Source organism: Martes martes (assembly GCF_963455335.1).
Source record: "Martes martes genome assembly, chromosome: 8".
Classification (NCBI taxonomy): Eukaryota; Metazoa; Chordata; class Mammalia; order Carnivora; family Mustelidae; genus Martes; species Martes martes.
In genome coordinates, this window is record NC_137895.1 from 41,504,617 (window position 1) to 41,517,071 (window position 12,455).

At 33.2% G+C, this 12,455-nt stretch overlaps 1 protein-coding gene across 1 annotated transcript in view; it reads right to left on the minus strand.

Moving 5' to 3' along the window:
* ZDHHC17 (zDHHC palmitoyltransferase 17) overlaps nucleotides 1-12,455 on the minus strand; it is a gene marked incomplete at its 5' end in the record, with an annotated part of 86,116 nt that overhangs the window by 39,184 nt on the left and 34,477 nt on the right. Inside the window, 4 exons of the mRNA XM_080812311.1 lie at nucleotides 1,884-2,046; nucleotides 2,666-2,730; nucleotides 7,589-7,733; nucleotides 8,328-8,405. Coding sequence (XP_080668437.1) covers nucleotides 1,884-2,046; nucleotides 2,666-2,730; nucleotides 7,589-7,733; nucleotides 8,328-8,405 — 451 coding nt within the window. The remainder of the gene's footprint in view (nucleotides 1-1,883; nucleotides 2,047-2,665; nucleotides 2,731-7,588; nucleotides 7,734-8,327; nucleotides 8,406-12,455) is intronic.

Below are 12,455 nucleotides of genomic sequence, written 5' to 3' on the forward strand. Positions count from 1 at the left end.
GATCTCTCTCTCTGTCAAATTAAAAAAAAAAAAGACATTAAATTTATAAACCACACTTCAAATACTTAAAGATCATGATCCAAGTGAAGTTACCTAAATTCTATATGGATAGAAAAGACATTTTTAAGTGATCTAAAAATACACACTACTAGCTTCAAATTTCAGAACTATAGAGTCATGTTGTCACAATTTTTAGTATTCTTGTAATTTCAATATACTGCTGTGGCTCTTGGCAGAGTCTATGGAGACTCAACATTTGCCATAGTAAAACTGGTTCTATCTTTTCAATAATATTAATACTAAATATTCTGAAATACATTCCTGGGGCAAGATCATTTTGAGAATGGCTGTCCAGTACTGAAGAGAAGGAAAATAATGCTCTAAAGCAATTCAGATATAAAACATAAGGTAATTTTTTCTTATGGGGATATTGGTTAGCCTTAATCAAACTCATTTTTCTGATCCTTTAGCCCTTGAGATCGGCCTAATTTACTAATCACATTGTTATGAACTTTTCTGAGCTTCCTACTTAAAAACGTTTGGAAAAGTAAAATTTTTTCTCTATAATTTTAGAAGTGGCAGAGAGGTTTACTAGCAGAGTTATGAATACTAGCTTAGAGATAAAATTCATGACTACAAAAATCTTCATTCAGTCTGTCAACAAATATTTAGAGTGCCCCTCATGTGTCAGGCACTTTGGAAATAGACTTTCCTCTTTTCGTATTTTACTGGTAGATATTAGGCCACTCTGATCACTTTGGGTGGAGACAAAAGGACTCGAAATTTTAAAAAGAAAGAAAATACATGGCTTTCTCAATTTTTTATAGTTTCCAACAAGATATTTAATATTTACTTTTAACTATTTTTAATTAAACTCGTTTTTAAAAATTGGTTAAAAGTTTAAGTACATTAGGCTCCATATAGCTAGTTTAAGCTGTATTATTTTAGTAGTTCAAACTAGAGTAATTGAATACAGAAAGAATTATTCACTGGAACATAAGTAGATGCCCCGATCCAGCAGGAGATAACCTACTTTTTGATTGCCATTTCAGATTATTACGTGGCTCAAATCTCTTTCAAATTTAATTAGCACATATCCCTTAGAAATTTAAGAAACATGACTCAGAAAATACTATGGTTTATAATCCAAAATTAAAGAACATTTGTCAAAGGGCACAAAGTTATTTATGAATTTACATTACTGAAAGATGATGTTTGAAAGTTTAAAGTCATTTCACAGAAAGAGTTGCTGAAAGACGTGGTGGATCCGGAAGCTTTAAACATGAGAATGGTTAACCAAAATTTAAAACTACCGATAGAATTTTCTTCCAAGTACTCATAAAATGTCTACAAATTTCTAAATGTTCAGAGTGTGAATGTTAATTGTGTTTTGTTCTTAGATAATTTTGTATACTTTTCCTGGATTAGTCCAAAATATGGGGTATGTGGGGACTCTCCTATAAACATCATAAAAGTGTCTATCAAATTTAAAGGTCTTGACCTTTAAAATAAGATGAAAACAACTCAAAGAATTGCATAATGTGGTTTACCTACAAACTTGTGATTCTCCATACTGATCTTAAAGAAACCAGAAAACAATTCCCTTTAGCTATGAAGATATGGATTATAAAATTAAATTTTCAGAAGTCAGTAAGAATTCACTAACGAAAAAGACCATCAAAATCTGAAAATTACTTCAACACTAAAAGACAAAAGTAAATAAACCAGTCTTTCCAAAGAAATTCTTGCATGGAAGCATAGGGTTAACCTTAAATAAGAGGTTTCTTCCATCTTTGATAGTCTGTGAAATAATCTATTTTTTACTGAGAAATTAAGATCTTAATAACATCTCACATAGCATAATCAATACAGGATATTTTTACCTTGATGTTCTGGGCATCAACATTAGCCCCAGCTTCCAGAAGAAGACTAATGACTGTGGTATTCCCTGCTAGTACTGCCCAATGCAAAGCAGTGTTTTTGTGATACTTGTCACCAAGGTTAACTGAAACATTGAATGTTAAAAGCAATCTAGTTGGATCCACACTGAAAAGGAAAAAAAAAAAAAACAACAACAACAACCCTAATTTCAATATAGAAATCATTACAGATACTAAACTGATCGTGGTTGTATTTGCATTCCATCTTGGAACACTTCTAATCTAACCTATACTCAACCTTATAATAGGTATTGAGAGAACATTCTAATATGAAGAATTAAGTATGTGCAACACCATGAGAGGGCATACTTGGTCCTGACATTTTCTAATTTTGATTAGGGAGTAAGGTCATTAATATTTATATAATTAAACAAGTAAATGTTTAAATTTAAATCTGGATTGCTATAAAAATGTTTTCAGGCAACTTACTAATTAATAATATTAAACCTGCCAATATACAAACAACATGAAAAAAATAATTTTAAAGATAAGGTAACATCTTTCATTCTTAAAAACTGCTAAAAGAGGAATAAATTAGGAATACTACAATTACCAAGATCAAGGTAAGCACAGAGACTCAAACATCAAAAAGGTAATTTATTATATTTCATAGTAAGAATTTTAAATATTAACAAACAGAACATTAACTACTTTTTCTCATCATTTATTTTATATTTTAATATGCTAAAAATGATATGAATAAATATTTTATAATGATTACATACCTATGTGTTCTATAAGCTGCCCACATCAAAGGTGTCATTCCATTCTGATCCATCATATCTACATCCTGATAGAATAAAAAGAAAAAAGTCAGACGGTAAAAATTTCTAAGTTCCTACCAAATTTACTCAGAAAAATCTAACTTACATATCACAGGAGAAGCCAGTAACACTTCTCCATCAAGGCTGATTAATGAAAATTTTCTTTAACTTTTTTTCAAATAAAACTATTGTCACTAAATATTTTAATGGGCATATATTTAATTGACTATAAATATGCATTTAATTAACATATATTTAACAGATTTCCTTTTTCAGATGGTTTAATCACCCTTTCAACGTTTTACATTTAAAGATCTTGACCTACTCTTCACCTTTCATCCACAGAGTATGTTAAATGATTTAAGTCTGTGAAAAACTGATTAAACTAATTCATGATAAGAGGGAATAATGAAACCCTGTTTATTTCTAGGCATTTTAAAACAAAAAATAAAAAGACTTATCTTTTCAATAAACTCAAAGACTGTTTGCCTTTTATTGTTATGCACGTACATTTTTAGAGTCAAATAATTCTGTAAAATTTGTGGTAATAAAGCAATTCTCTGCCTTACTCCTCACTATTTTCACCTCTTTTAGCCCTTCACATCTTAAAATAGGAAGCTTGAATTGCTACTTTTTGATTTTTCAGTTTTAGGCATTATCTTCTAAGACTTCAGTATGCGAAATGAGAATTCCGCTCTTTACTCTTCCTGACCCATCACAAATATGCACCTCTCTATTCTCTCAAGAGATCTATTATATTTTTGGTTCCAAAAATGTTTGATATTTACGTTACTATAAATGTACATGAATACTATTCCCAGCAAAATCGTGTAGTAAACTATGATTATTTTTCTTCTCCTATCCAACTTTTTGCTTTCCTATGGTACTTCCCCCCCACCCCACTTTTGCTTCGTTTTTTAACAAATTACAATTAAAACTACCACCTATTCAACCAAAATTCTTCCCTAGTTATCGAAATCTCCTTTCAAGACATCCTGATGCATCAGGGATTCTATCAGTTTCACTTCCCTAAAATTCTCTCTCCTAACTCCAACCTGAACTATATATTATCCTATATGCCTGAGAACAGGTTCTCTGACAATTAAACTTATATTAACTTATATTAAATTCATCTTTGTATTCTCAGTGCCCAGCAGAGTAAATGATCAAAAACTATTTGCTAAGTGAAAAGACATGTTTATCTACCTATTTGTTTGGGAAAGGGCATAGGGTTTAGAATAAGGCAGACATGGTTTTGAATTCTTAGGTGCACCACTTAATAGCTATAAGACTAGCAAAATTACTTTAATTCTCTGTGCTTCGGCTTCCTCATCTAAAAATGCAAATATAAATAATGGCTTCATAAGACCCCTGTGATGATTAAATGGAATAATGTGTGTAAAGCACCTAGTCTATAGCCTAGAATATAAGAGACATTCAATAGATAGTAAGTTTCCTCTTCTTCCCTTCCCCATTGCCCATTCCTGGATTATATAAAGGCAGCAGTTCTAATCCAAATTGTGTTATCTAATACACCAGCCAGTGCAGAGAGAACAGAGTTATAGTGAGTATGCTGCACAACACTCTATACCTCTATACAGTAGTTGTCTGTGAACCACAATTACTGATGGGAATATGTCTCAAATGTGAACATTAACCAAGGGTACTGAAGCAGAAAAAATGCTGAGAACCAGTACATTAGACAAACTAGAACACACATCCTTGGACATCATTAGTCTTAGTCCCTCATCAAGAATACTATAATCAAAAGTTACACCTTATCCATTATAAATACATTTACAGATTTACATTAACTGTGGTTGGGAGCATCTTATGTAACCTATTTCCAAAATACACATTAAAATAAAAATCTTCAAGAAAATCTTCTGAAAAATGACAAGCTCCCTAGTTTTTTATATGAGTCAAGTATTGTAACTTATTTTACTTCCTTTAGGGTCCTAATTTCAAGAGAGCGCAACTAAATGTGATGTCCAATTAAAACAAACACGTAAGTTCTTGTTTTAGTTTCTTCTTCCTTCTTAGTTGTCTTTTCATATCCTTCTTAAAAAGTGATAGTATTAAAAAATATCAGTAAGTAAAATTAAAAATGTAAAATAATGCCATATCTCTAGAGTACTAAAAGAAAAATGAAATTCAACCTTTTCTTTCTTTGGGTCGGGGTTTAAAACTTGGTACTTCTTTTCCAAGTTCAGCCTGGACGTATGGGTATTCTCTATTAGGAAGAATTAACAAGCCCAGATCAAAAGCTTATGGGGATTCCATGATCAACAGGGCTCCATAACTTAGCATTTTCCCTTTTCTCCTGAAAATCATCCAAAAGAATTGGTAGTGAGCACTAAATATATTTTAACAGTATAACTAAAATGAAACAAATGTGAAGAACAGAATGACAAACTAAATGGAAATGTTATATGCCCTAAGAATATAAAACTGATACAAATAACAAGAAATGGAGAAAATGGAAAAAGGTTGAAAAGAAAGTGTAAGTACCTAATCTGTAATAGCTATGAGTCAAAGGATATTATTGAAAGCTGAAAAATCAAGTAATAGAAATGTGGTTATAGCTATCAGAACAAAGTTAACACTAAAAAAACAGTATCATATACAACTATAGTCAGTGGAAGGGAAGAGAAAGAAAAAATAAAAATATAATAATTTTATTATTACTTATAATTGGGAACTAATCAGAACTAATAAAATTTGAGCAAATATCTAATTGAAATAAGACAGAAAGAGAACTGTGTAACCTTCTAAGGAAAGGATTTACCAAGCAGAAGATAAGATCAAGCACAAAGGCCCAAAGACAACAGCATATTAGAGCTGTTCAAGGAACAACAGGAAGACTGGTGTGTCAAAGCAGAGTACGGGGAAGATGACAAAAGATAGGCCTGAGAAGTATCTCAGACTAGACCACAAGTGGTTCTGTAGTCCTTCTCTAGGGAAGGACTTTGGACTCCATTCAAAGTATGATGTGATGAACACTAGAGAAGTTTGCTTTTATAATTAGTGTACACATGGAAAAAATTCTGGAAAAATATATACTAAGCTGTTAGAGTGATCTCAGTGGGGGGAGCAGTAAGAGAAGAGGTGGAGTTTCTCATATTCTCTTATGTTTGAGTACTTTACAATAAGCATGTTATTTCTGTAGCAAAAACAAAAACAAACTTACTCATGAAAAAGAAAACAAACTGCCAGACTTTTATTATCATGCATTTATTATAGAAAAGGTGCTGTGACTGATAGAAATCCCTGTCCCATAAAATTCTATAGCCAACATCCTCTACCAGAGTTAAAAAGGTTACTGAAACATCCAAACCTCAGAATCAAAAAGCTAACAAAAAGACAAAAAACAAAAGAAAAAGTGAATGTGTTATTATAAATTTATACCCGCAAAATAAAAGGCCATGCTGTAATCATGTATTACAGCACCATCTACTGCTCCAAACCCCAGTGTAGAAGAAACTTGGGAGAACAAGTATAATCTCCTGTGGCAGCTGGTATCCAAACATGGCCCTTGACAAACCTCACTTGCTAGTATACCCATATGTTCCCACAATGAATGTGAACTGGCCTTGTTACTTGCTTTAACTGACAGAATGGAACAGAAATGTTGCCGTGCCAGTTCAAGACATAAGACTTAAAAAAGGCAGACAGCTTCTGCTTTTGTTCTTTGGGGAGCTCCCACCACGTAAGGAGTCTAGTTTCCTGTTAGAAAGACTATGTCCAGGAGTACCATGGAGAAGGAACTCTGAGACTACATGGAGAAAAAGAGAGGACTTGCTATCTCAGCACTCCAACTGAATCCAGCCTTTCAGCCATTCATATTAAGGTATAAAGTATATCAGTGAGCCATCCTCCATTCCAGTCAAGACCCCAAATGCCCGTAACCCCCAGCCATTATCACAAGGTAAAGAACCACCCAGCCAAGCCCAGTCAACCCAAGGTAATAAATGGCTGGTATTGTTCTAAAGCCATTAGATTTTGGGGGTAGTCTGTAAACACCATATTAGATAATAACCTCCTCTTCCAGCAATTAGCCAGCCTATGCCTCTTATACTATAATGCACAATGCACAACTATCATTGTGAGTGACTGCCAACAATAAATACTTTAAGTATTCATAAAATCAATACTATTCAAATTCTAAATCTGCATAAAATTTAAAATAAATGTTAATAGCAATGAATTAAAATCATTTGTCTTACTCTTATGATGAGGTCCTTAGTTACAAAGCTAATGTTTAAGTATAACCAGAGAAAACACATGAAAGAAAAACTGAATGACATTAATTTCAACAAAATACATTTATTACAAAAACATGGTATATATATAGACTGGTACCTGTTTAATGTGACTACAGTCGGTACATATTCACGAAAAATCAGAAGAACCACTTAAATCATGAGAAGTTTCCTGACATGTAAGAAGTAGCATTATATTATGCAGCAGAAACAGAGAAACTGATCCTAAAGAATTTATCCCCCACTCAGAGAAGTAACTTAACAGAGAAAATAACCAGTAAAATGTTCAAAAAAGTATAAATGAATTCAGAGTATATATTCAAAAGATGTAAGTAAGGGAAAAAATAGATACCTAAATTTTCTTACTTTCTGGGATTCAACTCTCATCATTCTCAGAAATAAATGGATCTTAATGGATCATTATCTGCTTCTTGATTATCTCTTATTTTTAACTATATTTATTACCTCAATATCAAACTAACTATATTATTTATTCTCTTCATCCACCAGAAAGAACTATTTAAATATCACCAGGTTGTTACACTTGTAACACCAATGATATTAGGCGTTTAAACCATGAAGAACATCAGATTAAAATCCACACCATTGTGATTTTTTTTACCTGTCCTTTTGCTATGAGATAAGCAACAATTGAGGTATGTCCAAACTGAGCAGCCAGATGAATACAGCTACATCCTTCTCCATCAATTAATGAAGGATCTGCACCATATTTCATTAGTTGCACAACCATAGATAGATGGCCTTGTCTAAAACATAAAAGAATAAACACTTAAATATATAAAATTATTTCAAACAGGATCTCCTGGAAAGATCTTTCTTAAATAGGGCAATGGTGGAAAAGATTACACAATTTTTTCAAAGTTTCTTAAAATATGTATATGTCAAGACATGCTTAGTATTTTACAGTTCTTAAGTCTCAACCAAAAAAGAGTCTTTTAAATTTTATGCAGATACTTATAACTTCTTTAAATATGTAATAAATAGTTACTATATTCTATTAATCATATTCAAATATAATCTTAGTTGTCCCATGAACTGGGGAACTTCTTTAATTGTAAATATATAGAGGCTGTATAATTATTACATTTACAAATCTAAAGTTTAACTCCATCATAAACTAAAAGGATTAATATCAGCATGGTGAATTCCTAAAGACACTTTGGGACAATAAACTTTGCTGCCAATGCAGGTAACACTGTACAGCAATATATTAGTACACTGTTGATATTAACTGTTAATTCTCTCATTCATTTTAGCATATCATTAAAAAAAGAACAGTTGTTTAGTTATAGACTAATAAGGGAATCAAAGGAAAAAAAAATCCAGAAGCAAATTTAAACCTTGTGGCCCAGTGCAATGGAGTGGAATTTAGGTCTCCTCCAAGTTGATCCACAATAGCACCTTTCGAAATATAGTATCTATAAGACAAAATTTTAAATAATTTAGACAACTTTCATTTTCAATTTTAAGAAATTAAGTAAAAAGTAAAGAAAAAATGTTTTCCATTGTAGACCTAATGCTAGTTTATGTCTTTGATGACAAATTATCTTTTGTGATATTTAAAAAATATATTTAGTAGAATTTTATATCAAACACATCACTCTTCTAGAAGTAAAAGGAAAGTAATTTTTTTTAAAGTTACAAAAAAGAATAGCAATGCCAAGTAACAATCATATAAAAAAGAAGGCAGTCAGAGAACCACCAAGACTTGGATCAGAGAGCAGCAGCAGAGAGAAAGTTGTAGAATAGGCCACTGAGTCTACCACAGGGAGAAGCTCAGCTTTATGAGCTTTATTTTCCTTACAAAATTATTATAGATTGAATCAAGCAATATATGTGCAAGAATTTTATAAATTTTAAGTATAACACAGAAGTTCTTTACAATGCCTTGTTATACCTTTAAAGCTGTCTTGCTTTATAAAGAACCACCTCATTGCTTAATATATTAATGTTATAACATACTGATTTCCTCTGAAATAAACAGGACCTAGCTGGTTATCACAATGTTTACTTTGGATTGATCAATGAATGAATCTTGAATATAAATGATTTCAAGCCATTGATGTCAAATGCTTGATGGTGAATACTACTGAGATTCTTAAACTGTTCCAAGTGATTACTGCTTTAGATCACTAATGCATTCACTTTTAATGTACAATTTTAAACATTTAATATATTCATACTTACATGCTTAACTCAGAAATTTATTGCTTTATGTATCTATTACACTGGCGTTTTTAAAGCATTATGTAATGAAGGGCCAAACTCCACTCTATCATGTAAAATAGTTTAAAGTAACGTAACAAAGTATTTCCAGACTAAAATATTTCCAGTCCAAAATATCAGAGACATTAGTCTGAACACAAACATTTAACTATTCCTAAATTCTTTCTTAAGGAACTTGGTAGGCGTCGTATAATAGTTGAAAATGGCTTTTGAGCCCAAAGAGAAGTACAGCTCAGCCAAAGAACAGCTTTCATAAGAGCTGGGATTTTTTTTTTTTTTTGAAGATTTTTATTTATTTATTTGACAGGTAGAGATCACAAGTAGGCAGAGAGGCAGGCAGAGAGAAAGGAGGAAGCAGGCTCCCCGTTGAGCAGAGAGCCTGATTCGGGGCTTGATCCCAGGACCCTGAGACCATAAGCTGAGCCGAAGGCAGAGGCTTTAACCCACTAAGCCACCCAGGCGCCCCGAGCTGGGACTTTTTTAAGGCAATTTTATTACCTTCTCTAGAGTAAATATATTTGTTCCTGAGTTATTTTTACTCATATTTCAAATCTTTGCTAGGGCTATGGTAACGAATGATTTCCAGACTGATTCTAAAATACAACCCCCCACCCAACACAAACACACAGATAGGAGAATTTTTTTTCCTGCAAACTAAAGAACTTCTATCACCTTTTCATTGTAAACTACTGGAAAAGAATTACTAACTTTTTATAATATGTTACTCTTTATAGCTGTAGACCCTAGTTCAAAACTACACAACTCTGAAATGATCATGTAATTCTTACTTTTAAACTCAAGTCTCCCGGCATACTACAAGGTTAGCAAGGAATGTTGCTGTAGGTACTAACTAATGATCCCTAGGTTTTGAGACCAGATCATCAATGAACAAGAGTTATCAACAAGTATTTGAAAAATGTAAAGTTAACAGTTTAAATGTTTCTGGAGGGGGATACCAATGAGAAGAAAACCAATATATGTTAAAAAACCCTAGAAAGACTAATGGATTAAAGGTAATTGTTACCTCTGTAGAATAATGAAGCAATGAAGAAACTAGAGCGTAAACAGAAACACTGATTGAAAGTTTATAAAAATTGCTGAAAAACCTGTTGTTTTGTAGCTTATATTCTCTAGGAAAGTTCAGTATTTAGCATCACAAATAGGCATTTTAGTGTACTGTAACAATCAAGAAACTGACAGTGTTTGACAAGTATTTCTTTGTGCATTGTAATATTCAATTTTAAAATGTAACTACTCAAAATTTTAATATTATTATAATAATAACTCAAACTCTTCAAATTCAGATTCATTCTTATGTCCCTAAGCTTCATTATATGATGATGATATCTGGCCTCAGGCTCACACTGATTTTAACACTCAACCATTGGGCATTTGCTGAAAAGTGTATTCAGTGCACCTTTACCAGAGAAATTTGAAACTCATGGAATTAAATAAAAGAACCATATGAGACACTACACTAAAATTACAGTAATTCATTGAAAGTTCACACTCTAAACAACTACAACCTCTGGCTCCTCTCCTTGTTCAGGTCAGCTGGCAGACAGATAACAACTCCTTCTCACAAAGAGATGGAACATAACTGTTAGAAAAGACACTTTTCATTGGATCTCTCACGTTCCCATGTCTTGCTAGGTGTATGAGTAGAATGCAAGGCCCTGACCATTTCTACACAGGTCATTTCTTTTGAGTTGTGTTTGTATCAAGCAACCTTGAGAGATGAAGCAATGTCTCCTTCTGGACCAAAGAGCAAGTTTGCTCTTATTATAAAAGTACTGAATTCCCCAAGAATCAATACAAACCCACTGTTGTGTGCTGTATCCATCTGGATGACCTCAAGCCACTCCCATAGGACCTAGGAGTATGAGGGCCCTATGCAAATATGATGTTCATACTATTTGCTGTGTTATGGATACGCTGTAACTTTTTAATGGGGGTATAATTCCAGACTCAGCAGTGAAAAGTAATCTTGAGGCTATGAATACCAGTTGTTATCAAAAATTGCCTTTAGGGGTGCCTGGGTGGCTCAGTGGAGTAAAGCCTCTGCCTTCAGCTCAGGCCCTGATCCCAGGGTCCTGGGATCGAGCCCTGCATCGGGCTCTCTGCTCAGCGGGGAGCCTGCTTCCTCCTCTCTCTCTGCCTGCCTCTCTGCCTACTTGTGATCTCTGTCTGTCAAATAAATAAATAAAATCTTTAAAAAAAAAAATTGTCTTTACTCACCATGTTTGTTTTAGGAAAGTAACTTGCTAGATCATGCATTGTGAAAAATTAAGTTTACCTACCTGAAATATAATATGCTCAGATACCAATTATTAACCCACTCCACAATTACTGACTTTATTCTATAACCTCATTAATCCACAAGTGGCTTGGGATATTTGTAAGGCAGGCAGCATCAAGTCTTTTTGTATTTCTCACTTCAGACTTCCTTGTTTATTTTTAACCACAAGACAAATGTCATTTTTTTAATCAACAGAATCTCAATAGTAATATATGAATTAAGAAAATAGGGGTGCCTGGGTGGCTCAGTGGGTTAAAGCCTCTGCCTTTGGCTCAGGTCATGATCTCAGGTTCCTGGGATTGAGCCCCGCATCAGGCTCTCTGCTCGGAGGAAGCCTGCTTCCCCCTTTCTCTCTGCCTGCCTCTCTGCCTACTTGTGATCTCTGTCTGTCAAATAATAAAATCTTTAAAAAAAAAAAAAAGAAAGAAAGAAAGAAAATAACACAGTAATGCTTCAAATTTCTGAGAAAACTACTTTTAATCTGTAAATCCATGCTCAGTCAAACAACCAATAAGATATGAGGGCAGAAAAGAGAGTAACTTCAAAACATTTACCTCCTAAGTGCTCTCTCTCTCAGAAAGCTATCAGAAATTGTGCTCTACTAAAACCAGGTAGCAACCCAACAGCGACAAAAATCTCAATCCAGAAAACTGAGACCAACACTGGAACAAAGGGATTTCCCAGAGTAATGGCAAAGGAAAGTCTCACAATAATGGTTGCATAGTAGCTCTAAAGAGCAAATAATCTGGGTTGGAGCAGAAAAGTGGAGAATTCCAGGAATGATTTCCTCTATCCCCCACACCCAAAAATGGAACAGATAAATTAGTTGATACTGTTTGTATACAGAGGGATTTTACACTTCTAAGAATATGGGAAGAATTAGTTACAACATAAAGAAAGTTTAAAAATGAAGTAACTGTTACTTCAGGCAGAAATCAAAATT